The sequence below is a fragment of the Lichenostomus cassidix genome, chromosome 20 (genome assembly GCF_008360975.1).
Source record: "Lichenostomus cassidix isolate B80296 chromosome 20, HeHo_3.0, whole genome shotgun sequence".
Classification (NCBI taxonomy): domain Eukaryota; kingdom Metazoa; phylum Chordata; class Aves; order Passeriformes; family Meliphagidae; genus Lichenostomus; species Lichenostomus cassidix.
The window spans coordinates 2,827,086-2,854,903 of NC_139500.1; the positions used below are offsets into that span (position 1 = coordinate 2,827,086).

Below are 27,818 nucleotides of genomic sequence, written 5' to 3' on the forward strand. Positions count from 1 at the left end.
CCATCCCTGCCTGTCTCTGTCCATCCCTGCCTGTCTCTGTCCATCCCTGTCCATCCCTGTCCATCCCTGCCCATCCCTGCCTGCTCACAGAGCAAAGCCCCTGAGTTTTCCTGGATGGTGTTGCAAGGAGAGGGGAGAGCTCTGCAGGGCCCCTGCATGGGGGAAAGAGGGATGGAGAGTCAGTTCTGACCCCATCAGACCTTAAATGAAAGGACCCAGCAGTACTTTTCGAGCCTGAGCATGTCTAGAAGCTCAAGGCAGGAATTATTTTCTCTTCTCTCCTGTTTGGACTTTTGCTTTTGCTCCCAATACTGTTACACTGTCCTGTTTTATACCAAAGCAGTGTGAATTTCTATACACTTTAAAAAAAAAAAAAAAAAAAGGATGGCAGCAAGTGTTTGGAGTAAATTCCCATTACAGTTGGGAGAGTCAACAGCAGGATTCCTGTGAGAGCACATTGCTTTCTTAACAAACCTCAGTGAAACCCATCGCTGCGGTTCTCGCCATGAGGGAGAATCTCTTTCCAGCCATTTTACTCAGGGTTTCCATCCCTGGTCAAGGATTCCCTTCCCTCGTGAATGAGACAGCATTCTGCCTGCACAGCATGGAGAAAAAACCTCCAATAAATCAACCCGAGGGAAATGCAGCTTGAGCAGGTTAAAAAGCAAGAGGCTGACTCCAGGTTTCACGCCTTCCTCACCTCAAAGCTCCCCAAGCCATGCCTGTTTTGCTGGGAGGGAAACACTGGTGGGACAATCCCTGAGCACCAGGACTGGAACTGAACAAGCCCCAGAGGGGTTTTGCTTGGTGCCCTCCAGGCACAAACCAGATTAAACACAGGCAGGAGTGTGAGGAATGAATCGTCTGCCAGGAGGGCAGCATGGACAGGACTCCTGAGGATGGCAGAGGCAGCGGTGGAGGGCACCAGCTGGATTAGGACAAGCAGATAAAATATGGAGGAAAAAAAGCTAAACAAATAAAAAGTGTTTCTATGAAGTTTAGACTCTCTACAGTTGGAATTTGCACCTTCCAGTGAGTGCACCATGGAGCACAAGAGCTGCAAAAAGAGCTTCAATGCTGGAAGCACAAGGAAAATCTGAACCTGATTTCTTAACTCCCATTCCATTTGCAGCACAGAAATCTGTTTAAAATCAAAGGCTTGGCCACCTGTGGTTTACAAAAGTCACAAGATTGTTTCTTCCATTGAGCTGAAAAAAACAAACACCAACCAAAACCCAAAAATTTAGAAATAATCTTTTGCCAGCCATTGGTGCTGCAGTGTCCCCAGATCTCCCCAGCAGACATGGAAAGGTAGCTTAGTAACAGCTACCTCTGCCCATTCCCACGCACTGCACTGGTTGAACTTGATTTAATTTTTTTGTCATTTAAAAAAATTCCCTTTTGGAAAATGTGGTTTCAGCCGAGCTCTCCTTTTCTGTGGGAAGATGTTGGTTTCAGCTGTGATTCCGAAAATGTAATTTCGAGGCAGTGATTCAAACCAAACCCTGCCCTTGCCCTGCCTCACCACGCCTGGGGCAAGGTGGGTGCATTCCACTGGGATATTTGTGATCCTGAGGTTGGGGCAGGGGCACTGCCTGCTCTCAGAAATTCTGTGTTTTGGCGTTTCTTTGGGCATGAGATGGGAAAGAGGGTTTGGAGCTGCTCGAGCCAACACTGGGGTCACGGCATTGGCACAGCCCTAAAATCATCTGAATTCCTACCATGGGGAAAGTGTTCCAACCAAAGCTGCTGCTCTCCAGCACTGCACCACCCTGGGCTGCGTCTCCAGCAGCAATGCACAGAGGACACCAGGAATCCCACCAAACCAACCACAACCGGGAGGCAAGCAGCACAGCTCCAGAATCGGAGCCACAGGGGTGGATTTGGGATTCTCCTCCCTGAGCTGCAATTAATCTGCTTTCATTCCTCACCAGCGATATTCTCCCAGCTGACCATCAGCCCAGGGCTGAGCTGCAAACAACTGGCCAGGCAGAGCATCCCAGCAGTCCCTTGAAGGCCACAGGAGCTCCTTGTGCCCAAATCAAAGCCAAGTGTTTGCCACTTGCCCATCCAAAGCAGCTGCTAGTCAAAGCCAGGGGCCACTTCCAACAGTGCCACCTGAAACAGAGGGTTGTGAGCAGCCAGAGAGGGGCTGGGGAGACCAATGGCTTGGGCAGAGCTGGCAGGAGAACTCAGAAATGAATGACTACACATCCCTTAGCCCCATGAGGGAACCCAAGGTCTGGGTGGATCTACAGGACATCCATCCTTCAGCCACACCAAAGAAAACCCCCTGCAGACAGTCAAGTTTTCAATCACTTTAATGTGATCGCTGCAATTTGACCACAGTCTCAGAAAGGAAAAAAAAAAAAAAAAAAGTCACACAAATTCTCTGTGCTTAGGATTTGAGTCAATCTACGCAGCTCTTGTTGATTGACGTTATTCAAGTTAAGACCTTCTGACCATCAGTGACGCTCTTGGCTGAAAGGCAGGACAGCGAGGGCTGGTTGGGCAGAGTGGTGCAAACCAGGAGTGCTTCTTCTGGGGTTAGAGCTGTGCCACCTGAGCTACTCCAAAGGAAACAGCTGAGCACACACACACACACATACACACAGCATGCAAATACACCAGGAAGCAGCTACAGCTCCACGGGGAGAACAGGGTGGTGATACAGAGGTGGGGCTGTGGCTCAGAACAAGGGAGGGGGAAACCTGCACAAATATCCACAACTGAGCAGATTCATTTTCCAACATTCCAGAAGAAAATAGGAAAATTGAAATTACATTGTGTTGACAAACCCTGCTTTTTTTCTCTTTTTTTTCTTTTTTTTTCTCTTGGGTAACAAAGCAAAAGGTGAAGGCAAATTTTCCAAAGTATTGTAAAATTTATTGTATAAGTATTGCAGCTTTTAGAATGACATATAATTGCCACTATTGGTTACTGGTACACAAGAAGCGTTTACAACAGATTTTTGTAAATTGGCATCAGAGTACATATTCATACTAAAACAGCAAAATATAGATAAGTACTGCATTGCATGTGCTGTCAATAGTTTACATAAGTTTAAATTGAACAGAACTCAGGATACAGGACTGCCTATAACAAACTCCAAAGCCAACACAATGCAACTGGAAGTTTAAGAAAATATTAATACAATGAAATGTGTCTATAAGGCAGGCAAATTAGGACTTTAATGTTGTCCTTCATGAGCTTCTATAGTACAGCAAAAATTTGAAGCGCAGTTTCTGGAAAACTTCTTTTTGTTTTTTTTTTTTGTAGCTTTGTGTTGCACACAGAAAATCTCTGAGTGGTACAGAGACAGAAGAGATTAAAATTCATTCTGTTCTGGCCTAGCATCTTTAATGCTAAACATCTGATTCAGTCTTTTCCCAATCCTTAGGAAAAACATTGGGCTTCCATTTCTTTATTTTTTAATATAGCAGTTAGTGCAATTTTTAAAATTCAATACGCATACAAAAGGGTGATTCTCCAGAAAGCAATTGGATTTCCTTAGACCCCCCACTTAAGACAGAATGAATTTTGCAACACTTAATGGAAACAACACACTGGATTTAGTAAAGCTGAATCTTCAAACCGGTGGAACCAAGGGTTGTGAAGGGAACAGCCCCAAATAAAACCCATCCTTCCTCCCCACCAGAATCCACAGAGCCACGTTCCCACTCCAGGCCAGTGAGGTTTGGGGGCACTTTAGGGATGCTGTTTGCCGTACTGTAAGCTAAGAAACTCTGTAAGATGAACAACCCCTTTTAAAGCTAACGCGACTTAAAACTCCGAGCAGAAAGGCAGGCTAGGACATGAGGTTGCTAAGCATTAGCAATGCCTTGATTCTTCTGTATTTATTTAAAAATAAATCAGTTTTAAGGGGCCTGAATCTCTCTGCTGGCAGCTGCAGGACACTCTAGCACTGCTCTCCACTGAGCTGCACCAAGGCCAGAGGGAATGGGGCATCAGCAAGGGTGTGCAAAGCAAATTCCCTGCCTTGGTGGCAATTTGGGATGTGGGAATTGGGAAGAAATGGGCCCCGAGGCAAAAAGTAATATTAAATAGTAGTAAATAATAACAATAACGACAACAATAATAATAACAACAATAAAAAAGAACAGACCGTTATTTCTAAACACCCATTCAGAACTTGGAGTTGATCCGGGCCCCAGATCTGGTATCTGCACTTGAAATACACAGTTCTCAGGACTGCAAAGACAGGGATGGACAGAAGAAAGAAGACAAAAGATAACAACTGAGCTCTGTTGAGCAGCTGCACCCACTGCCTGGGACTGGGGGCTCTCCCCACTCTGGCTGCACCAGCCTGGGGTTTGTGCATGGATGGGCTGAAAGGCATCGTTTGCAACAGAAACTGAGTGTTGATGAGCCACCCCGTTTCACACTCGTTAAGTTCCCCAAACTAGAGAAAGAGGTAAATGAAACTGGACCCAGGAACTCAACAAACTGATCGTTCAACTGCAGAGCTTGGGGTGATGCTAGACAAGTAAAATCTCACACTGGGAGAGGACTGGGGAGGGAGAAAAAGAAACAGGGGGGAAAGAAAAAGAGATCGGTTGAAATTTTCAGGACTTTCAAGCTTGAGAGCTGGGTTCAATTGCACTGCATCTTCAGACCCTCTCCCACTACCCCTCTGTGCCTGTCCAGCCCCTGCCCACTTCCCTGACTCCTCCACGGGGTTTGGTGGCCAGGTGACACCCTGTGACAAGACAACCTCGTTCCTTAACAACCTCTGGTCCCCACACCACCTCTTTACTCACTGCTCAGTTTTCAACATGTGATGCATATTCCACCCAAAATCTGCTGAGGTAACCGTATTTTTTTTTTTAATAGCAAACAAACTAGTTCAGATCAGCGAACAACCCCCCCCTCCCTCCCCAAAAAAACAAAACAAAACAAAAAAAAAACAAACACCCAACCCCAACAACACTATTCACGCATTTTGGCTCAAGAGGGCAGTAGATATTATATTTCGCTTTCTCTTTTGGTTGGTTATCTCATTTACAATATCCACCACAGATTCCTACCTCCCCGGGTAGGATAATGTGCATAAAACGTGTTCAAGTTCCCTAAGAACAGTCGGAGCAGAGCAGCGGCCAAGGGAGCAGCCAGGCACAGGGAGCTGCTCCGGGAAAAAGGGACTGGAAAAGGGAATGCAAGGTCCGAAGGAGCAAGAGACCAGACGCTGGTTACTTGTAACGCTAATGATGATTTTGTGTCCCCCTCTCTAATAAGGGAGGGTTACCGTTTCTTTAATAAGGCACTAAATAGACATGTTACATAAAGGAAAGATACATTTTAAAAACTCGTACAAATTCGTCGGTTTTGTACCTTTCATGACAAACTAGATTTATTCCTTTGCATTACTTTTTTTTTGTGGCTTTTTTTTTTCTTCTTTTTCTGTTTTTTTTTTTTTTTAGGTCATCAAAATTTAGGTTACGTGACTGTAAAACTATGAAGGTTTCAAGAGCTGTGGAAAAGCAGTTTGAAGTATTGAGAAGGTACAGGACTATTTCTAGGCAGAAATTAAAAAAAAAGCAAAAAAAAAAAAAACAATGATCAAACTTCAAGTTCAGCTATTCATCATCTTCTTTAAAATATATATAAATATTGTTCAAATGGTCAGAACTTCAAAACCGTTCTCATGGTAAGGTTTTTTCTTCCTTTTTCAAGTAATAAAAAAGTTGCTTAAAAACAATAGTTATTGCCTTTATATCTTTCATTTATGTCACTCTACTAGATAGCATCCTGCAGGAAATCAAATCACACCCCCTTGTCAAACCCTCGCTCTCTGTGGTTCCCTACCAACCCCACCTCACGCTCGGAGAGACCCACAGGGGGATTTTATTTTCCCTTTTGCCTTCTCCCCCTCAGCCTCAGGTTTCCCACTTGCTCACCACCGAATTCACCGCGAGGGTGAGGTCCCTACCAGACACCGAGGTGACAGAAAATGTAAACAAGAGCAGAGCAAGACAAAAACGCTTCCAAAACTGAGATAAATTAACCACGCGCAACGCCCAGCGGCGGGAGGGCAGCGGGACCACGGGGAGGACATTCCAGAAGAGGTAAGGGGGGTTGCTTCTAAAGCCTTAAGCATTATTTTTGTAGCTTTTAATTAATACAACACAGGAGCAGATTCGTTTCCATCTACTGTACCTGGCGCCTCTTTAGCTGGATAACAAACGTAAAAAATCGCGACAAGCGGGGACGGCGGAGCCCGCTTATCCCAAATTGAGGTTTGGGAGGTTGAAACAAAAGGAAAATGATGTTTTCACCACCACCACCACGCCTTCCAGCTCGTCCTTTCAACGAGACACTGAAACCCAGCTGAAGGGCAGCCAGTGGGTGCTTTACCAGTTCCTCACATCGACTTCCACAACCACCGCTTTGGCTCCAACGGGGCCCTTCAGTTGAACATGGAAAGAAATAAACCAAAAAACACTTTTTTTGTTCCTTCAGACACAGAAGTTTATTCTCAACCCCCACCACCCTCCCCTCCAAAAAGTTAGAGGTTGTCCAAAAAAAAAAAAAAAAGAAAAAGAAAAAAGAAAAAAAAAAAAAATCAAGTAATTTTTGCCTGCTTCAGTCATTCCTGACTGCGGGAAGCAGGGAGTTTTCATTTTACCTTGTTCCTCCAATAATCCTACCGGATGACAAACAGACACACACCAACTCCTCTTGCTTTGTAGGGAATGTATAAAGCCGTGGCTGTCGGCAGCCACGCGCAGGGACTCTGGAAATTAAGGATTTGCATAAGCTGCAGTCTCGCTCACCGCTCCTCCCAGGGCTGGCATCTCCACTCCAGCGATCCTCCTCCCCTTCCAGCTACTTTGTTCTTCACTTCCACACAGATCCCTTAACAGGTTCATGGTAGACATGATAGAGGCTTTGACCAACACAAGCACTGACATATTTATATTAAAAAATAGTGCAAAATTTCAACATTTATATAAATAACTCTAAACCCCTGCTTTTGATTTTTTTTTGTTTTTTGTTTTTTTACAATGTAATACACGCTTTTTGAGTTGGCACTCAAAAAATTGCCATTTTTCTTCTAGTTCAGAAAACAACTTTTTTTTTTTTGAATAGGCCTCTTCTAATACAAAAATACTCCTGCTCCTTACACATACACTTTCTCTTATTTTTAATATATATTTATATATTTATATTGCAGATCTTTAAACAAAATGGTTTTTGTGCAAATATTTTGTTTTTAAAGATAAGTGAAATAATCAAACAAAAAAAAAAAGCATTCACACACAGCCCAACTAGAAACAAAAAAAAAAAAGACTACAGTTGATTTTTTTTTCCTTTTTAAACGTCTAGACACAGCTCAATAAAGAAATGTTTTTGCAAGCTTGGTAGGCTTGTGCATTCAGACCAGACATAACAAGTAAATATTTATACACGGAGAGATGGGGAAGGGCTTTTTTTTTTTCTCTTTGCTCATCTTCCTCAACTCTCTCTCTCTCTCCTTTTTAACGAGAAGTGCAGAGTGTGTTTCATTTACTTTCTTGCTTTTTTTTTTCCTCTTTTTTAAACTTTTTATAATTTTTTTTTTAATTTTTTTTAAAAGGGATGCCCTTTTTGCTTCTCTTTCTCTTTGTTCCACGCCGTCGTCGTCGTCGTCGTCGTCGTCGTTGTGCTCTCAAGGCCATTGATGTGTGAGGGATGGAGTCTGCTGCCCTCCAAGATGGGGGGCATGGCGTTGCTGTTCTGCTGGTGCTGGTAGAAGGTGGAGCCGGGGTAGTGGCCGATCACCTCGCTGTAGGTGGGCGGCGGCCCCTCCATCCTGCCGCTGCTGCCGTAGCACGTGGCGCTGATGCCAGAGTTACTGCTGGGGGGACACGGCCCCCCGAACACCGAGTTATCTATCAAGTCACTGTCGAAGATGGTTCTGTTCGGCGGCGCCCGCACCGACTCCCTGTTGAGCTCCATCTGCTGCTCGGGGTCGCGGAGCTGCAGCGTGCAGGGTCCCTGGTAGGGCGGGGGCTCCTCGCCGTCCGACAGGGAGATGGTGGGCGGCAGGTCGATCTCGTGCTGCAGGTACGGGTAGGTGGGCTGGAAGCGGTTGAAGCGATCCCGCTGCAGGAAGGACGGCACTGCCAGGCGCTCGCTGGGCCGCGGGGTGTAGATCTGCTGCTGGGGGAGACACAGCGTGAGAGGTGTGAGGGGCTACAGAGGGACAGGGGGACAGGGGGACAGTGGGAACAGTGAGATAGTGGGACAGTGGGACAGCAGGACAACAGGACAGTGGGACATGGGACAGCAGGACAGAAGGACAATGGGAACAGTGGAACAGCGGGGCAGCGGGACAGTGGGACAGTGGGATAATGGCACAGAGGGATAATGGGACAGTGGGACAAGCAGGACAGTGAGACAGCAGGACAGTGGGACAGTGGGACACAGGGACGGCAGGACAGCGGGGCAGTAGGACAGCAGGACACTGGGACAGGCGGTGGCACCCGCAGCGCCCTCACCTCGGTTATGCCAGCCCCCGACACGGTGCTTTCCGAAGGCCACAGGCTTCCCTCCTGCATGGGAAAGGAGAAGAGAGGGCAGAGTGAGTCTGATGCCAAGAAGGTTCAGCTCCTGCTGCAAACAGCTCGTGCCAGGTGTCATCCAGAGATGACAATGTCACCAAGGCATTCCTGCCCTGCCTGCAGCAACTCCAACCACCATGTATGCTGGGCACCATATGGATACATGCCTCAAGTGTTACCACATCACCACTGAAAACACCCTTTCTGATCAGAATTTCCCTCCCTTGGCACCTCTGTCTCCATTTAATAGATCATTTGCAGAATGAATGATGAGAATGGCACCAGCAAACAGCCCTCTCCCATTTGCAGACTTCCCCCCTGCCACCCCCACACCCCCAGCAAGGCTCTTTCCCTGGTTCAAACATGCCAGAGGAGTATTTTTCAATTTGTGATCCATGAGCCGTGGGTGATTCACAAGACATCAAAAAATGCTCCATGAAATAATGACAAGATTTAAAAAAAAAAACCCAACAAAACCAACAAAAACTAAACCAAAAAAAAACCCCTCACACCCACATTCTGATGCTCACAACCACGGACATCATGGGAAAACGAAGATAATAAGTGAATAACCAAATGTTAAGCCTAATTTTGATTTGGCTAAAAAAAAAACGAGAAAAAATTCTGTAGCAACAGGATGGTTCCAGAGTATTTTTTCCCCAAAAGAGTAAGTGGTTCTTGGCTGAAATAGACTAAAGGACTGGAGTGTAGAGGCTTCCTTACACTGCAAGCACCACCCTGATCCTGAGATCAAAACCTCAGTGCCAACAACCCCAGGCACGGTGAAGCCACGATTTCCCCCAAACCCTGAGACTAGTTTACAATTCATGATCAAAACAAACAAACAAACAAAGGTTCTTCCCATCTGCTGGTGATACTCTGAGCACGCACAGTTCACCCCAGACATTTTTGCCTCAGGAACTGCAATATTTAAATATTGCTAATATTCACTTATAGCAACATCCCTCTGGCAGGCAGAGCTGGAGGAAAACAGCCAGAAGGCTTGTAATTACAACTTGGAACTTCCCAGCTCCTTGCAGGTGAATCTCCAGTTCTGGCACTAGTAAGCCAAGCACAGGCAGAAGTATTTAGCACCAGTGGAAAAAGCAATGCCAAGGGAAAAAGAAACCCCCTTTTTCCCTGTAAGTGTTGCACTCAGAGGTCAGTCTGAGCAAGCCACACACCTTCCTGCCACAAGAACACCTCTTTCTCCATCTGCCCCAAACACATGACCAGCACCATGTTAAAATCTCCACAGAAATCACCCATCATATCCCCCACTCTCCTGTTTTCTCCTTTTCCCCAGTGCTGGAATGTATTTTCTCCGGTGGCATTGCACGTGGTATCAGGTATGGAGAGAACCCACCAGGTTCTGGGTTTTGAAGCTCAGCTCTGCACACAAACCTCAAGGCAGTGCTGGTGGCAGTGCGAGGAAAACAGTGATTTAAATGGAAATGAGACTGCCCAGAGTCTCCCCCCTTCTCCGTGTTTATTCCAGGAGCATCTCCTTGGAGCAGGGGTGAAGTGCCACAATGCCTTCCCTTCCTGGCCACAGCTGAGGAATGTGCTGGCTGAGCTGCAGCCCATGGCTCTTCCCGAGCAGGACAACCCTGTTTCATTCCAGACCTCGAGATTCCAACATGCAACTGTTTACACAGGCATCGACTGTTTAGTCTGGTCCATTTCACATGGATTTCTTGCCTGCAGGGACAGTCTGCAGTCAAATTCCCCCAGCAGCCAAAAGATCCAAGAGGAACTGCATCTGCCACAGGACAAATCCTCACTCCAGCTCTGTGCTCACACCAAAGGACCCAGGGATGATTTCTAGTGCCACCACGGGCACTGCCAGCCCCTCACCTCGTCCCAAAGGACACCAAAGCGGTGGGCAGGAGCGGGAAGCACTCTGAAAATTGTGTTTACTTTGCCGTGCCCCCGTGGCAGACTTCCTGAGCAGCAAGTACCCCGCTGCCTTCTGCTAGCTGGTTTATATTTAACTTGGCAGTGGGCAGTGCCATGGCAATATCCCATCTGCTCCCCCCTTTCCCGGGAGTGATGTCAGCCAGCTCCCACCAGGGTGGCTGCAGCCTGGTGCTTCCCAGCACCGCCAGGCTCAGCTGGGACATCCCACTGGGGCAGGGGATGGGCAGGGCTGCTCCTCCCAAAATATCCCAAATCCCTGAGTGCCCACTCACCCCAAGAGCCTGCCCCAGATCCTGCCCAGGCGCTTGGAATCAAAGCTCTGGCTCACACAGCACTCATCTGTTTGTACAGATGAGGATCAGGAATGATGCCCTGGGCAACATGTGGATGCAAGAGTAGCAAAGCTGTAGAAACAGCATTAAAATGGGATGTGCAGAGAGAGAAGCAGCAGACAGGAGACACATTTTCTGTTATTAATCACCTGTCCCAGGGCTGCAGGGCCTGACCTGGACACGCTCCTGTGCCCACAGGTGACTGACCACAGGCACCCACTGCCCCTAAACACCAACCCCTGCCTCACACACACCATGAAACCCACCTGGAGAACAGCTCACCTCTCCTAAAAACTCCACAGCAGGACTAAAATTGCTGGAAATCAGTAGTCAGAGGAGGGCAAAGCTTCAGGGGCAGAACACATCCCTGCTTTTAGCCCTCACTTTGGCCCTGGGATGGCTCCACAGCCCCACTGAGACAAGCAAACTGCAGGAGCAACATCACTGCAAACCCTCAGCCTCTCCTCACTCACCTCTGATTGTCAGAGTATTTAGGACTTGAGTCCATCTCAACAATGAACAGTCTAGAAAGCCATGGAAATGAAACAAAAGCTGAGGTTCTGCTGTCTGGTGAGCAACACAGATGTAAAATCCTCCGCAAGTATTCCAGGACTTGCTGCAGAACCTAAAATTACCTTTTAATCTCTTTTTAGAGATCAATCTTCAACTTTTTTAGAGCTACTTGTTTTAGTGATGTCAGAGAATTTTCTTTGTAAAGCTGCATGGTACAGATTAAGTCTCTGAGCCTTCAGGAAGACTCATATTTTCTATTTTGGGGAACAAAGGTTTGCCTGGAAATTGCACTTACACCACTTTTTCTTGGGAGAGTGGGATACCACTGTTCCAAAGGTGCAGGGACAGTGCCATTCTCATGGCAAAAAAAAAAAAGTTGTCACTAGCATTTCTTAAATATTCTTAGTTCTGGAAAATAAAAGGCACTTGTCATAAGGAGACAAGAGTTTAAGTACAGTGAGAACAGTGATGGAGAAACACATGAAGTAATACAAAAAATGCTTGCCAGCGAGAGCCGCATTAAAAAACCCTTTAGGGAAATTAATTTCTCCTTCAGCTGTAATTTTTGAGCTTCAGCAACAAAAAAGGACAGCTCCAGCAGCCCCAGCAGCATCCTGACCATAGGATGAACTGCTTTAATATTTCAGCAGATGAAAAGCGTGAATGCAGCTCCAGTGCCCGTCTGCGGTCACGACACCAAAATGAAGTTTGGGATTTAAAAAGCCCAACACCAGTTCAGTGCAAGTTTAATGGATTGCAAAAACCAGTACCCAGTCCAGGGTGGCCTCTGCCTGCCAGGCTCCATCCTTCCCTCAGCCTGGAGCTGTTTGCCACTGACAGACACACTGTGCTGAGCATGAAAGGTGCTGCCTTGAGATTTTGATTATGCTGGATCCTACTTTAACGAGCTTCCTGCTCATTAGGGGCTTCTCTGTGCCATCAGGAGGGTGTGAGACCACAGGGAATCTCTGCTGCCACTCCATCCATGCTGCACACACAGTGTGGGCAGGGCAGGGAGATGGACAACAACCATAAAGATGGGAAAAAATAAAAAAACCCCAAAATTATACATTTCCAGCTCTCTCCTTAGCTCCAAAAAAGGTTTTGAAGATTCCACATCCTCACTGGGGTCGAGCAGAGGCACGGAGGTCAAACTCTGCTGAAAAGCCATTTAATCACAGATATGTGATTCTGCAGGCTGAATAAGTATCAGAGCTGAGCCAAAAAATGGCTGGAAAACTTGGCCTAGTAAAATTTAAAATAGAAAGAAATAATAAAGGGGGGAAAGGAATTAATTCTTAAAGAGTCAATTTTTCATTCAACCTGAAGTTTTTGGTCAATCTCCATGTGATTTTCTCTTCTCTTTCCATGTTAGCTTTCTTAACTCTTTTTAAAGAAAATAAAAATTACGCCACTTAAGATAACAGAAATTGTTGTATTAAAATACAGAGGGCTTGATTTGAACTTTGATTTGAAAATGCAAAACGACCCATTTGGCGTTGTTCAAGTAAAACCCTCAGGACACGATAATTCAGTAAAAGAATCTGAAAATGGGAAAACTATGTTTCTGCTATTTTTAATAACTCATGTGCTCGGGTGCCCACACTGTGCTGCTGCTGCTGGTGGGTGCACGGGATGGTAAGAGGAATGGAAGATTTCCGGGTGGAGCTGGGATAAGTGTGGGGAGCTGAGCTCTGATCCCCACAGCAGGGAGGTGCCTGAGCCATGCCCACCCTCACTCCAGCTGGTTGAAGGTGGGATCTTGTGGGATCCTGTGGGATCCTGTGGGATCCTGTGGGATCAGGCATTCCCAGCACTCTGATCCCACTGCAGCATCACCAGACTGGGATAACACCGTGCCCTCTGGAGAGGTGCTCCCCAGCCCACGGAGTGAGGGGAGGTTAATGGGGTTGGGGTTTGCACAGCTCTCCTTCTCACAGGGCATCCTCCTCACCAAGCAGCCCAAAAGGGACCTCTGCCTGCTGTGTGTGGGGTGGGACAGAACCAGCAGTGCAAGGGACAGCCCTGGGCAGCCTTCAACTGCTCCAAAGGCTGGCTTAGAGAAAGATCTTAGATATCTCTCTCTCTCTCAACAAAAAAAATAGAGAGAAGAAAATGGAAAATAGAAGAGAAACTCCCCAAGCAATCTGAGTATTTGATCTTTTTCCTGCAGTGAGTATGATTTGATTCAGGGGAGCACAGCCCCACACAGAGCACCCCACAGCACCAGCAGTGTGTCCAGCCTGCCCTGGGAGCCTGCAGAGGAGGGGCACAGAGCAGTGACCCCGAGGGAGCCCTGTGGCTTGAAGGGCTCTAAGACCCTTCAGGGTGAATGCTAAAAAAGAGAAGGATCAGTACAAGACATCCCTGAGCTGGAGACAGAGCCACGGAGGCAGCAGTGAATACCACACACTCACCCTCCAAGAAAATGTGATTCCTTTTCTCTATACGTCCTTCTAAGTCTCTCTGAGCCACTACATTTGAGGAAACTGCATGAAGCAACATCTGCCTCGAGGCTTGAGATTCCCCTCAAATCCCTGTCAGAGGTACAATTCACACGTTTCTCCTCAGGCTTTTATGAAGCTGGAGCCTGGGTTACAGAGAGCCTCTGGCACACCCCTTGGAGAGATCTCTGCCTGTCTGCCTGACACATGTTTTCTGCCCCTTCCACCACAGCAATGGCAGCAGCACTGGTGAAAGCTGGAGCAAGTCAGTCAGGATTTCCTGCTCTCTGCAAGGCAGGCAGGAAGCTTTTATATAGTCACTTGAGACTTCCTCACTGGAACCAAAGGAATCGATAGTTTGGGGCTGCTAAAATAAGCCTAGGAACCCCAACCAGGTAAGAGTGGTGGTTTCAGGAACAGGACACGCCAAGAACAGCCTCATGCAGTTACTTTACAGATGTAAAATCAGATTTGCAAAGCTCAGGGCAAAGGCAGAGGCTGTGGCTGTCCAGGCATTACCACACACAGCACCCTAAAGAGCCACAGGAACCCCTAAAATGCCCTCCCACCCCCAAAAAATGACAGACAGATGACGCCAAGGCCAAACCCAAGCCGGCAGGTGTGACTTACTGAGGAGAGGTTCTCGTCGCGCCGCCTGCCCTGGCTGTGCCGGCTGATGAAGGATCGCGCAGAGAGTTTGTAGTGGTTCAGCAGGCATGTGATCACCACCACCATCACCATCATCACCACCACGATTATGATTATCTGTACAAACTCCAACTCCGCTGCAAGAGAGACACACAGACAGACAGTCAGGAACAGCAGCAGGTGACTGAGCACAAGAACAACTGAAGTGGCTGAGACATCACTGACACCACTGCTCTGTGTGACCTGAGCCCACAAAAACCTCAGCCATTCACTTTTTCAGTGTCACAGAACAGTCTCCAGGAGGGATCTTTAAAGACAATCTATACTGCAGAGTGTTTGCAGGCTACAGCACAGACTAGACTCCCCAAAAATCTGAGTATCCCCAGAGCTGGGCACAAAACCAGGAGCATCCCAGCACCTTAGATGGAGCCATAAACCAACATAAGTCATCCTAATGGAACAGTTCAGCTAAATGCAAGTTAAACTCCTGCAGTTCTCTTCCCATCACCTCCGGGGAGGACAGGACTGAGTCCCCCTTGGCACATCCGTGCACAAGCACACGTCCCCTGTGTCCCAGGGGTCAGACAGTGGGGACAGCACAGGGGACAGCCCGGCACAGCAGGCAGTGGCAGCCCCCCTGCCCCAGGAAGCAGGCGGGGAGACCTCCTGCTTTTCGGTGAGACGCCAGATGGGTGCGGTGAGTCTGCCACGGGGGCAACATCCAGAGCTCCAGACAGCCCTCGGCTCAGGGCTCAGCCAGCTGACAGTGGCAGCTTGAGTGGCTTGAACTGGCAGAAAGGAAAACTGCCAAAAGCCCTCCAAACAAACAAGAACAAGCAAACAACAGACTATCCGGTTAACTCTGCAGACACTTGGCAGGAGGCAGCGAGAAGCCACTCCTAAAATTTCCTAAGGAAATAATTCCTCACACCTCTCTGAGGCTTAGGAAAATTGAGTACTGGAGGCAAACATAGTGCTGGGTCATTATTTCCATGAATTTGGTGCCCAGGGAGTACATGCCATTCCCAAATTGCTCAGTCACTCCCCCCAGCCCCCTTCACGCCAGCAGTGCTCAGGACTGGGCAGCAGCAACACCAGTGCCCAGAATAAAGGAGGGGCCAGACAGCAAAATTCAATCATTCTGGGGATTTACACTTTGTTTGCTTCTCAGTAGCGACAGCTATAAAATCCAGTTTGGGAAAGCCATGCCCTAAGCTATCATGGATGCTGCCATCTGTATTTAATCTACACAGACACACACATAGATATCTGCAGATCCACAGCAAGGCCCATCAGACCTCAAAGGGCACCACTCACACCAGCTGGGGTGGCTTCTGCTGAGTCAGGCAAATTTGTTATTTTTTTTTTTTCTTTTTCTTTATGGAAAGTTTTCTCCTGACAGGTGGCATTTGAGTGCCAGTAAAAGCAAATAAATGTCAAGAAAACAGTCCAGGTGGTGAGTGCTGCCAGTTACCTTGGAGCTCTTTCTGCTAAACAGCAGCTATTTCTGCCACTGCCCAAAATGCTCCACCAGCTCTGCCCACCGCCTGCAGAAAGCAGAATTATGCCTTGAAAGCAGCAGCCTTATCTGGCACTGCAAGTTGGATGGATGAGGCACTTGGAGCCCATATCCTTCCATACCCCTAAAATGCAGCTGCCTCTACACCATTAGGTTGCACATGGGGTGGAGAGAGGGATTAAAAGCCAAATTTACAGGAGTTTTGCTTAAAAATGCTTTTTAGCTAAAATAAAAGACAGCTCTGGGTCATTCACAGCAGCCCCAGCAAGGTGCCCAGTGCCTCTGTGAGAGGAAGAGCATGGAAAAAACCCACATTCCCAACAATCTGATCCCCAAAGCAGCACAGCTCAGCTGTGGGACCCAAAAGCTGCCCCATGTCCCCTGTGCTGGAGGAACGGGCTGGAACAGGAGCTCATTGCTTCTGGACAGAACCCAGACTGACCACAGGCACAAAACCTGAAGGGTTGGGAAAGAGGACAATGCAAAACCATTTAAAAAAAGGCACAATGACTCTTCCTGCTATGTAGGGGTGTCCCTATGCACCCCAAAGACATTTCCTGGTGCCTGCTCCACTGAGCACTGTCAGCATCCCCAGCAGGGATTCAACCACCAGCAGAGTGAATCCCCAGCACCCCAGCCAGGCACAGAGTGCCCCACAGCTCCCCTGGGTGCTCTCCTGGTCACCCATGGAGAGCCAGATCCCAGAGCTCCTGTGCCTCCTCGTGGGCAGCAGAGCAGCCACCCAGCCTGGCTGCAGAGCCCATCTTCTGCCCAACTCATGATGGAAAAGAAAAAACTAAACAAGAAAACCCCAAATGTTTTTAGGAAAATGAGTCACCTCAGCCTCAAAATGCAGCATGTGCTTTGGCCAGGGTAAGAAAACACCAGAAAAAATATAAATGAAGCCAGTGATGGAAAACTTCCTTTTCTGTTAAAAGAAGTTACATTTCTGAAGGAAAACAAGACCCAAGTAGTTGTAAAGAAAAATTTCTTTCCTAGGACAAGAGACTCCTTAAATGAACCAAACCTTGCTAAATTGGTCCTGATCCTTCAGTGACACAGGTGAAGGTTTGGCCATTGGGAAGTGCTGCCCTAATTCCTTCCCAGGAAGAAACACACAAGCTGTGTCACTCACAAACGACCTAAACCAGGCTTCCTGCACACACAGACCCAGAACCAGCAGAGCCTGAAGCAGGAGAAAGGGTAGGAAATCCATCAGCATCTGGGACAACACACCAGTGCCTCATCCACCCCTCAGTGCTCCAGGACTCCTGGAACTGGGGATTACACAACACTCACCAGGAGGTGCAACAGGAAGGCACCAAATGATTCCCAGAACAAAGGGGATGCTGCTTTCCAGAAGGGATGCTCCTCCTGCCCCATCTCTACCCCAAGCTCAGGCTCTGAGGAGCAGCCCAGCCTTACCATGCCCAGGAGCAAACCCATCCTGTACCAAGTGATGAGCTTTAATCCCAGGAACACTCATGTTGCCCAATCTGGCCTTTGGAAAAAATAAAATAAAATAAAAGTCAAACTAAACCAAAAAAAAAAAAAAAAAAAAAGTCCCACACACTCAATTTGTGCTTTTCATGTTTCAAGAGACTCATACCCACTCGAGGCACCAAAGTTTCTGCCAACTCTCCCTCTGTTTTAACTTGCCTTCATGGGATTCTTTTCTGCAGAAGGGAAAACAAACCCAGCACACTGCAAAGCTGGATATACTCAGTAAGATTTTTATCCAAGCAGCTCAGTCAAACTAATGAAGAAAGATCATTAAAAACCCAAAGTTTGAGTTAATATGTTATTATACAAGTGCAATTCAGCTGCTATGCTAATAAAAAGCCTTTGGGGAATGAAAAACAAGCCAAACTGCAAAGCACATAATTTATAATTCTACTGGTATTCTTAAAAACACACACACAACAAAACAAGAAAAAAAAATACTCAACACATTTTGTATTTGGCTTCCTAATCATTGTCACTTTTCAATTAGGAGAGACCTCATTCCATTTCTCTCTGTAATTTTCCCCAAGGGAAGTGTTATAAATGCACCAGGCTTTACAAGATGGGCACATTCCGCCTCCAAATGCAAAGCAAGGTCACACTAATTTAATTTTGCATAATTTTTATTCCAGAATACGTTTCAAACTAACAGGTTCAGACATCACATCCAAGTGACACAACCTGCTTTTCCGTACTCTCCGTCTAGACGCGGCAGCTCCGCGAGCCGCGCACCGTGCGTGCCACCGTTCTGCAACTAAGCACTTTTTCCCCCCCCAGATCCTCACCACCCTAAAACTGGGTGTTCGTGACCAAGTGGAATCACTTGTCAAGTCCCATTTTTCCCGTTCGCTGCTCGCTTGCCACTTCAAACCACGCGTGGCTTCCAGCGAGGGGGTCGCAGTGGGTTATGTGGATTTATTGATGAGTGACTGGGGTCTTTGCTGCTTCCCAAAGCCCCAGTCTCCTGGGTTGAGAAGATGCTCATGTCCTTGCTGCCCACCCTGCTGTCTGGTCATAAAGACCGTAAAGCTCTAAAGTGTCTGAAATTTATGGATTTTTGTGCAGGCACCACATTGAGGTGCTGAGCACTGTCATCCCAGCACACACCTCACTCACAGCTCTGCAGAAGTTGCTGCAGGAAGGTGCATCTTGGAACTTCCACAAGTATTCAACAAAATACTGGCACCCACAGGTTTAAATTAATTAATGTATTTGAAGGAGGGAGAGTGATTTGAGTCAGTGGTGATGCTGGGAGCACCCTCATTGCCACAGGGGAGGTGAGGCTGGGATACACTTTAAATGCATTGCCTCGCCTTTTACAACAACACTACAGTTCATAAAATGCCTCCTATAAACTTTATTAATGCTCTTCCTTCCACATAGAGTATCTCTGTGGAAGACAAACTCTCCAAACCACTGCAAGTATAAAGGAGACAAAAAAAATCCCCAAAACCCTGTATTGTGCTGCAATCATTTCAGATACTCCTGCTATCATTTACAGGTGGACAGAACAGCTTTCAGGCAGCGTCTCAGCCAAGATGATCTTTGCTTTCAGCCAGGTATAACGCACATCTGCAGGTCAAACCAGTCATCCCTAAGCTTCAATCACAATTTCTATATATACTGGAATTGTGTATCATGTGAGAAGTGATGAGAAAAAGTGAAATTACTCAGGAGATAATGGTTAAGCTGAAGGAATGTAGCTGCACTAGCCACAATTCCCAAGAAAAAAACGTTTAAAAAAAAATTCCAGTCATCAGAAATGCTGTGGCATATCGTGCTAAAGCCCAGGTCTGTTTTGCTGAGACAAAATTAAAGCAAGCAGAGAATCCCCTGCAGAATACTTTGCTTCTCTTATGTTCACTTTCACTTCCTCTGGGTATTTTTCTCATTAAAAAACCCTCAGTTCTGACTTAAAACATTGCTGGGACAGTTCAAGTATGATGAATCTGATCACAAGCTCTCGCAGACCATCCCAAACATGCTCTCAAGGGTGTGGAGAAACAACTTCTGCTACTGATTTCATCTTCTGGTGGACACCAGACGCTGTGAGGCAATCCAGGCAGGGTGAGAGACCTCCTCAACAAGCCTCATGCTCTAAGTTAATGAGACAACAATTAATTTTTACATAGGATGGATGGGACATGCAGCTTCTGGATGCTCCCAAGACAGCACCTCAGCATCAGAGCCCTGTTATCACTCATTTTATTAGCATTCTTTGGGAAAAGCCTTCCCCATGCCTTGGCAGTGCTGTGCAGCCCCAGCATCTGCAATAGCACAGACAAGGCAAGAAGTACGTCTGAAATTGAAGTTTTTCCTTCATCTAGAAACAAATGTGAATCTGACTAGCAGAAAAATCAAAAAAAGGAAGTGAGTAAGAGTCAGGGAGACTACAAACAGGAATGAGATCCAGCTCTCACTCAGCCTCACTGAGGAACTTGGTCCCTCCTGGCACTGCTGGAGCAGAGCCCTCAGTGCAGGCATGGAGCTGAAGATGTCCCCAGCAGCAGGACACAACCCCTGGGCACATCCCTGGGTATGAGCAGAGAAGCCAGAGCACAGCCAGGGTTTGCTCTGCCAGCAGCCAGCCCCAGGCAAACACTGTCTCCTGCGGGACAGCATCCCTGCACACAGAGCCAGGGGATGCTGGAGGGAAGCATCTCTCCTGCCCCCAGAGCCCTCAGCCAGACTGTGAAGCAGCACTTTGGGCTCCTGGCTGCTCCGTGGAGCGCCCGTGGTTATTTTGGGAGCCTGGTTCATGCGGGTGACTCAGCACTGTGACTCAACAGATTCCAGCCCAGAGCCTGCAGTGACACAGTGAGGCACCTCGGTGGGGACAATCCCCAGCACAGCACCTGGCGAGCTCCACAGCCCCCAGGGACTGGGGACAGCGAGGCCACCGACAGTCCTGAAGCTCCTGAAGCCTGTAAATGAATTGCTGCCTGCTGTGGGCTAAATACGGTGGCACTGTAATGTCACACCGCGTGTCCCGGCTTCTTCCATAATCCTTGGGGATTTAGGGTCAGCTCTGCAATGCTCCATTCTCTGTGCACTCACACACACACTCTGGGAAGGGAGGTTTCTACACACACACACACACACACACACACACACACAAGGAGTGTTTCTAGCTATGGCAAAATGAACTGGATGGATTAATGAAGAGTGTTCACAAATCTGCAGTGAGCACTTTCATCCCTGATTTTCCATTAACACCTCTGATATCCACAGAGCTGCCCTGGCTGTGTGACTCAGAGCAAGATGCAGCAGAGATGTGCACAGTCCTGACTGCAGTTCCCTCTCCTCTCCATTTTCTCATCTTTTCATCCACCCCCACCCTTGGGCATCTTCTGTTTGAAGAGGTTCCTTGTAGCCCTTGATGGCAGAGCTTTAGTTACATAAAAAAGCACATAAAAGACATAAATAGGGTTACAGCTACTTTTTGGCATGTGCACGTGCAGGTGAAGCTACCCAAGAGAAATAGGAAGGTGCTGGGGAGAAATGGAAGTCCAAATCAGACTGGTTCTGGCAATAACGAAGCTTGGAGCTGAAAAGCACCCATGCACACTTCTTCCCTGGCTGTGATTCCCCAAATTCTGCACTTACAATCTTTGTGGGACACCTAGCAGGGTTGCTCAAGGATTTCAGCCAAGAACAATTTCAGGGCAGCAAACTAAAAGGCTTCTCAGCAATCCTGTGCAGCTCCTCAAACAGCAATTGGAAAACCAGTCTGGGAATAGGGACCAAGGTCCCTTTCTCCCAGCACCAGTGGGTATCCAGCAGCACCCAAAACCTGGCGTGCTCCATCAGCAGCCTTTAGCAAGCATCCTGCTCAGCTGCTGGCCCAGAGGTCCCTGCCTGCTCCCCTACCCACCCAAGGGCTCTGACAGGCAGACAAAGGACATGACCCAGGGTTTCCTCAAACAGACCTGGGCTGGCCTTCGCACGAAACTGATTGCCAGTGGGCAGGCAGAGGCACTGCCCTAAACTGAAGTGATGGGTCTGACTTTCAGCCGCTCTCAGCACCCACGTCTCCGGCTGAAGGCAGCAGCAAGGGCAGGGGCTTGGGCACCAGCAGGCTGCAGAGGAGGAGGAGGAGACACTCTTATCCATTCTGTCAGCTGCTTGACAGCCCGACCTGCTCCCCTCCCCGGTCTCCGCTGACATTTCAGAGCTCCACAGCTCCACTGGTGCCCAGAGGCTCCCTCAAAAGCAAGGAGACACACAAGGACAGTCCTCACCACGGACAGCTGAGAGCCAACCACTACCTTGCACGCCCCAATAATTAGGGCACAAGTCCTAATCACTGCTGGAAAGTGAAAGCTGAGGACATCCTGTCCTGCCTCACACAAACCAACACGCTGACTTCTGCAAGCAAAGGACTCAACGGGCCAGTGCTGACATACTGAAGTGGTTTGCAGCAGCCCTGGACCAAAGTGAGCTCCACAGAGCTGGCCTGAGGTCCGTACAGTCCTCGTGCTCAGTTTAGAGCCCCACCTGCACCAAGAGGTTGCATTTTTGCCTGCCAGCTGTGAGCAAACTTTTGGAGAGCAGGGCACAGATGTTACAGCAGAACCTGGGCACACTCTGGAGCAGCATGTGGCTCCCTGGAAGGAGCTGAGGGTTAAACTCAGCAGAACTAGGTCCAGCTGAGGTGCAGTTGTTATGCCAGATGCTCATCAAAGCCGCTGTAAAAGGATGTGGGTTGAGCAGGGCATCCAAAGAGGGGACTTCATTTTTTCTACTCGAGGCTAAAGAATGTGAATTTGAGAAGAGCCATCTGAATCTAGTAACCCTCCCAAGCTATGATTTAGTAGGGAATAAACTCCCAGCTCCTCAGTGAGCAGCTGCAGGGGCTCAGGCTCTGCAGCATCCCATAGAGAGGCAGCAGGGTCAGCGTGGGACCCTCAGCCTCCCCTGCTCCACATCCAGCATGGAGGGAAACACCCTGGCACAGCAGCCACAGCACCCAGTGCAAGCAGCTCTGCCCTGGCACGTCCTTCCCAGCCCTGCTTGGAAAAGGGACGTGCCCATTATGTTAAATATTACATTTGAACTGCTCTAATTTAAGCCAGAACCAAAACAGCTCCAGGCAACAGCTGGAATCCAAAAGCTGACAGAGAGGGTGCAGCACCGAACTGCTCCTGGTTTAGAGTCCATTTCACCCACCAGATGCTGAGTTCCACTGTTTAAAGAGACCAGTGTTCTCCCTCTCAGAGGCTGTGGACAGCAAAGAAGAGATGAAAGAACAAAGAACTTCAGACGGCAGATTACTCACCCTCTGCCGCTCGTCTGCTAGGTCATCTCCGAAACAATCAGAGCAGGCGAAGTCATTACTGCACTATTTTTGTATTAGCATCTGCTACATTTATCTTCTAATACCTCCATAAAACCAGATACTGAGGGCCCATCAGATTGTCAACAATTGTATTTGTTTACAAGACAGCACTGGAAGTACTGCAGATAGATATAGAATATGATCTTAATATTGATAATGCCACTGTTGGCATTGACTGGCAGCACCTTGAAGCTGCAGAAAAACCAGCACGTCAAAGGGACCAGGATCAGGGCTGTGACAACAGGCAGGACAGCTGGGAAGAGCCCACTGGATTTGGGACTGATTCATGCATCATCAGTGCAGTCAACAGCTAAATTGCATTTCCAGCTTCAGCACAGTCAGTTCTGGTGTAGCGCACAGAAATGACACTGTGCAAGCCAGTGATGACAGGCTGAGATGGGGCAGGGGGGCAAGGGGGACTCAGAAAAGGAGCCAGCTGAGAAAAAACACTGCTGGGAAACAGGGGATAGAGCCCCAAGAAGTCCTGTTCACAGTGCCAAGCTTTGGGCCATAACTCTATTTAATATAGTTCTTTTTCTTCATCTGTCACCCCAGGTAATCAAGCATAACATCCTCTGAGTCACTTGCAAATGATGGCCTCATCCTCCCACCCCCATTTTTTGTTTGTTTTGAAGGAAACAGCCCCATTTCACGCTTAATAGTCACAGAAATATCAGACTGGTTGGGCCTCAGAAAATTCTTCAGTGCTTAAAAAACACAGCAACTGTCCTGGGCTGCTCTCAGAAGGTGACCTTCCTGAGCTCACACGGCTTGGTGGCAGCTGAGAGGAGTGGGACATGCATGCAAGGGCCACAGATGCAGGATCAGCATGGCAGAACTCAGCTTTTACAGGGAAATGGCAAACCTGAGAGCTGGGGTCAGCAGCTCTGTCAGGCAGGACACTTCCCAGCTCTGAGCAGAGACCTGTCAACTGGAGACTTGTTTAGAGAAACTCCTGGAGACATGAAACAGCTCCTTCAGAGCCATGAGAACTAACAGGGCTCTTTGGGACACTCAGACTCTCTGAAATCTTGCATATGCCAACCCTTTCTCTCTTTTCTGTGCCTACTTCTCTCACCCTCGCCTATTCCAGGATTTTTAGACAAGGTATTTCACACACAGGCAGGCTGATCCCAGCCTGCTGAGATGATGGGAAGGAGTATCTGGCTTTTGAAGTTATTCCCAAGGGTGAGAACAGCTAAACTGGATTAAAAGAATAAAGTCATTTTGATTTTGCACTTAAAAGACAGGTAAATTTGCTTGCTCACTAGAAAATGTTGAGCAGGGCTCACAGCCCCCACCAAGCTAAGAACATCCAGATTTTCTCCTGCTTCCTAAGAGGAAGCACAATGGCATCAGGCCTGGATGGTGCCTGGGCAGGGGTGAGGGCAGAGCATCACCCATCCCTTTGAACATTAGCATCCAGAGAGAGGGACACAGGAACAAGAGTTTACCATCTAGAATCACAAATAGTCTGAACCAGAAAAAAAAAAAAATCTACCCAAATAATGAGTGAAAACACAGCACACAATATCCGAATCAAAACCCACCAGCTGACCCTGAAAGACCAAACAGGTTTTGTTTGTCAGGGGTATTTCTAACAGCTAGTAAAAATAAACACATTAATAAATAAGTATTTTCGTATACCCTGGAAACACTCCTGATCAATATGTGGCTTGCTACTGTAGAGGTTTTTTTTTTTCCTTCCACCCAGCAGAAACTCATGACAAAGGAAAGCACATCTCATTTATGAACTTAGCTATAAATACTTTTGCTAACTGCCATTTAGGAATTTCATTTCCTGCTTGAGCAAGTCCTGTTGAAAGAGGCAATTACCAAATTTGTTTCTAGTTATAGAAATAGATGTTTGTCGCTGCCCACATCTGTTTCGACAGACAAATTGCCAGACGCGGACGCTCCAAGGAGAGCAAGTGCTCCATCCAGGGAGGGCTTTGCCCCTTCTCCAGAAAGCTAATCAGGGATTGGGTTGCTGATTTCTTTCCTCTGAGCCCTGTTTCCCACTGCACCAGAGCTGCCTGGCACTGCTGGGGCACCTGCAGGCTCCATCAGCTGCATCCACCTGCACAGCATCACCCCCAGCCTGCTCCCTCCTCCTGCTGCTGCGCAGACACCCGGCAATGTGGCATTCCTTTGTCACCCAGCCCAGCAAAACAAGGCAAGCTGAGCACTGGAGGTCACGAGGAGCCAGCAGGCTGCACTGGCTGTGCTCACAAGAAAGGCTGGCAGCAGCAGGGCAGGGAGATGGCACAGGCTGTCCTGCTCCGTGTGGGACACCCCAGCGTGACACAGCCGGCGGGGACAGCAGGTGGGTGTGGGGATGGGGGTTTGTGGATGTCATCAGCATCAGCCACAGCCTCTCTCTCTCCCAGCTGAACAAATGCTGTGCACACCGCCTTTCACCAGGTGTCTCTCCAGCCTGGCTGTCCCCTAGAAAGTTTCCATTTCCACTTATTCTTGGGAAAAACATCTGCTGGTCAATTCCTGGTATGCTCAGCCATGACTCTGTCAGAACCCAAGGCAACTCCAGATGCCCCAGTGCCAGCACCCAGCCCCTGTCACAGCATCCAGCAGGTCCTGTGGGATCAGTGCTCAAGCAGGAGCACCTCGAGAAAGACACGACCAGCAGCAGTGCCTGTGCCTCTGGGCCACCAGCATGGCACCAACTCACCCCCAGCACCCAGCTCAGGGACACCAAAGAGGTGCAGAAAAGCCACAAAGCACCCAGAACTGCAGCTGGGGAACCTGTGCCACTCCAGAACTTCTCCTCTGTACCAGCGAGGCTCCCCCACACCACCTCACTTATCAACCAGCACAGCCCCAAAGAGCCCTGTGACATTTGGGAACGGCGCTGGGGACCCTGCCCTGCCCCTGTCCTGAGGCTGCAGCTCCCCCAGGGCCTCCAGGACACGCAGCCCTGGGCAGCAGGGCCACAGGGGCTGCCCTAGCTCGCAGACGGGTGTCGAAACCCGATTGAGCAAGCTGGCCAAAGCCACACAGGTCATGAAAGGGCTGCAACTGCGACCGGATTTCCTCAGCGCGGTCCAGGGCCAAAAAACGGGAAACGCTCCCTGCTCTGCCTCCTCCCAAGTGCCGTTATCATCTGTGCCACCCTGCAGCTCCTGCTCGCCAGAGGAGTGACCTTTCACAAGGCAAGGCACTCCCAGGGAACAAGGACAATCTTAAGTTACAGGCAAAATTATGCGTTGCAAGGAAAAAAATATGCAAAATGCATGCAAATGGCCAGACGGGCACACTGTGTCTGGTCACTGCAGGATTCAAGTTCAGCTCCTGAACTGGTCTGAACTGGTCGCTGCCACCAGATGGGAGCGAATGCATGTGCACACTCTCACAGAGATGTGAAAAAAAATTATATTTATATACATATATATACACACACCAGAGTGAATGGGGGAGGTGAGTACAACCGCCCCAAATCTGACAAAATTAAAGGTAATAAATTTACTTCCACCTCAGCTGCAGCAACAGCCTGAGAAAGGTTTTAACTCCCACAGCAGATCTGCTGGGAAGTCTGTTTCGTTGGGGGGTTCTGCATGTGCAGGTTTTAGGGTGCTCACGAAGCGAAGGACAGGCACAGATGGGGTTTGGGGCCAAGAATGGGGCTGGGGAGCCCCTGCCCTTCCTGAGCATCCCCATCCTGGGCTTCCCTGGGCATCCTCATCCTGGGCTTCCCTGCCCTCCCCAAGTAACCCAATCCCTATCCCCATCCCGGGGTTCTCTGCTCCCCCCGACCAACCCAATCCCCATCCCCACTGCCATCCTGGGGTGCTCTGCCCTCTCCCCTAAGCATCCCCATCCCCATGCCCATCCCGGGCTTCTCTGCTCTTCCTGACCAACCCAATCCCCATCCCGGGGTGATCTGCTCCCTCTCCAAACATCCCCATCCCCATCCCCATCCCGGGATTCTCTGCCCTCTCCCCTAAGCATCCCCATCCCCATCCCGGGGTGCTCTGCTCCCTCCCCCGAGCATCCCCATCTCTGGGGTGCTCCGCCCCCTCTCCAAGTATCCCCATCTCCATCCCGGGATGCTGTGCCCTGTCCCCTAAGCATCCCCATCCCCATCCCGGGGTGCTCTGCCCCCTCTCCAAGCATCCCTATCCCGCCCCATCTGCATCCCTCCTGCCACCCCATTGTCGGGCTCGCCCGTCCCATCCCCAGACACACGGGGCGGGGGGGCAGCGGGGAGCCGACCCCCGGGTCAGCCCCCACAATGGGCTCGGGGGGAGGCGGCAGAGCCCCGGTTAGTCCATCCCGGCCGCTGGCATTCCCCGCCACCTGCCCGCCGGGCTGCAGGATGCAGGATGCAGGATGCGGGATGCAGCTGCCCCGCACCGGGCGCAGGGCAGGGCAGGAAGGGGGCACAGCACCGACGGGAGGATTATCCACGGACACAGCCTGTCCCCTTTTCACTGCATTTAACAATAAAGCAGTAGCTATAGCAACGGGGTTAATTAATGCAGCGATTTGCATAACTAAAAGTGCGCACCCATTGAAAGCCCGCCGATGTGTCGCGCCTAGGGCTGGGGACACCCCCGGTGCACCCATTGCGGGGACACCCCAGAGCCATCCCCTCCTCGCACCTCCATCCCCTCCGAGCGGCTGCGAACCAGCTTGTGGAAAAGAGCAGGAAAACGGGGGCTGAAGTGTCCTTCAGAAAATAAAACAGAGGGGGAAAGTGATTTTCAGGGATGCAGGGAGTAAAGCGCATTCCAAGGCAGAGGGGGTAAGGAGATAGGGAATGTAAAGGTTTCAGACTATCGTATAACCAGAGGGGGAAATGTCTTCTCACCACAAACATGCATCTGCATGATGTCTAGACAGTCATAAAAAGGGCAATTAAAGTACTGCAGGCTGCAGTAAGCCAATGTCTCCTCTCCCAGTCTAAACAGTTGAAACATACTGCACGAACTTCGGAAAGAAAAAAAAAAAATACAGGCTAGAGAGAGAAAAAGACAAGTTTGTAAGGAAAAAGGTTTTGAAATGCAGTTTTAAATAAGC

The 27,818-nt window shown here is 48.8% G+C and overlaps 1 protein-coding gene across 3 annotated transcripts in view; it reads right to left on the bottom strand.

The window, feature by feature from the left end:
• Window positions 1-2,305: 2,305 nt before the first annotated feature.
• PMEPA1 (prostate transmembrane protein, androgen induced 1) overlaps window positions 2,306-27,818 on the bottom strand; it is a 48,077-nt gene continuing 22,564 nt past the window's right edge. For 2 of the 3 annotated variants that reach the window (XM_085079594.1, XM_085079596.1), the window contains 3 exons: window positions 14,404-14,558; window positions 8,502-8,555; window positions 2,306-8,163 (listed from right to left, as the gene is read on the bottom strand). In XM_085079594.1, coding sequence (XP_084935720.1) covers window positions 7,591-8,163; window positions 8,502-8,555; window positions 14,404-14,558 — 782 coding nt within the window. In that variant the 3' untranslated portion in view covers window positions 2,306-7,590. The remainder of the gene's footprint in view (window positions 8,164-8,501; window positions 8,556-14,403; window positions 14,559-27,818) is intronic. The other variant, XM_085079595.1, reaches the window with a different exon arrangement.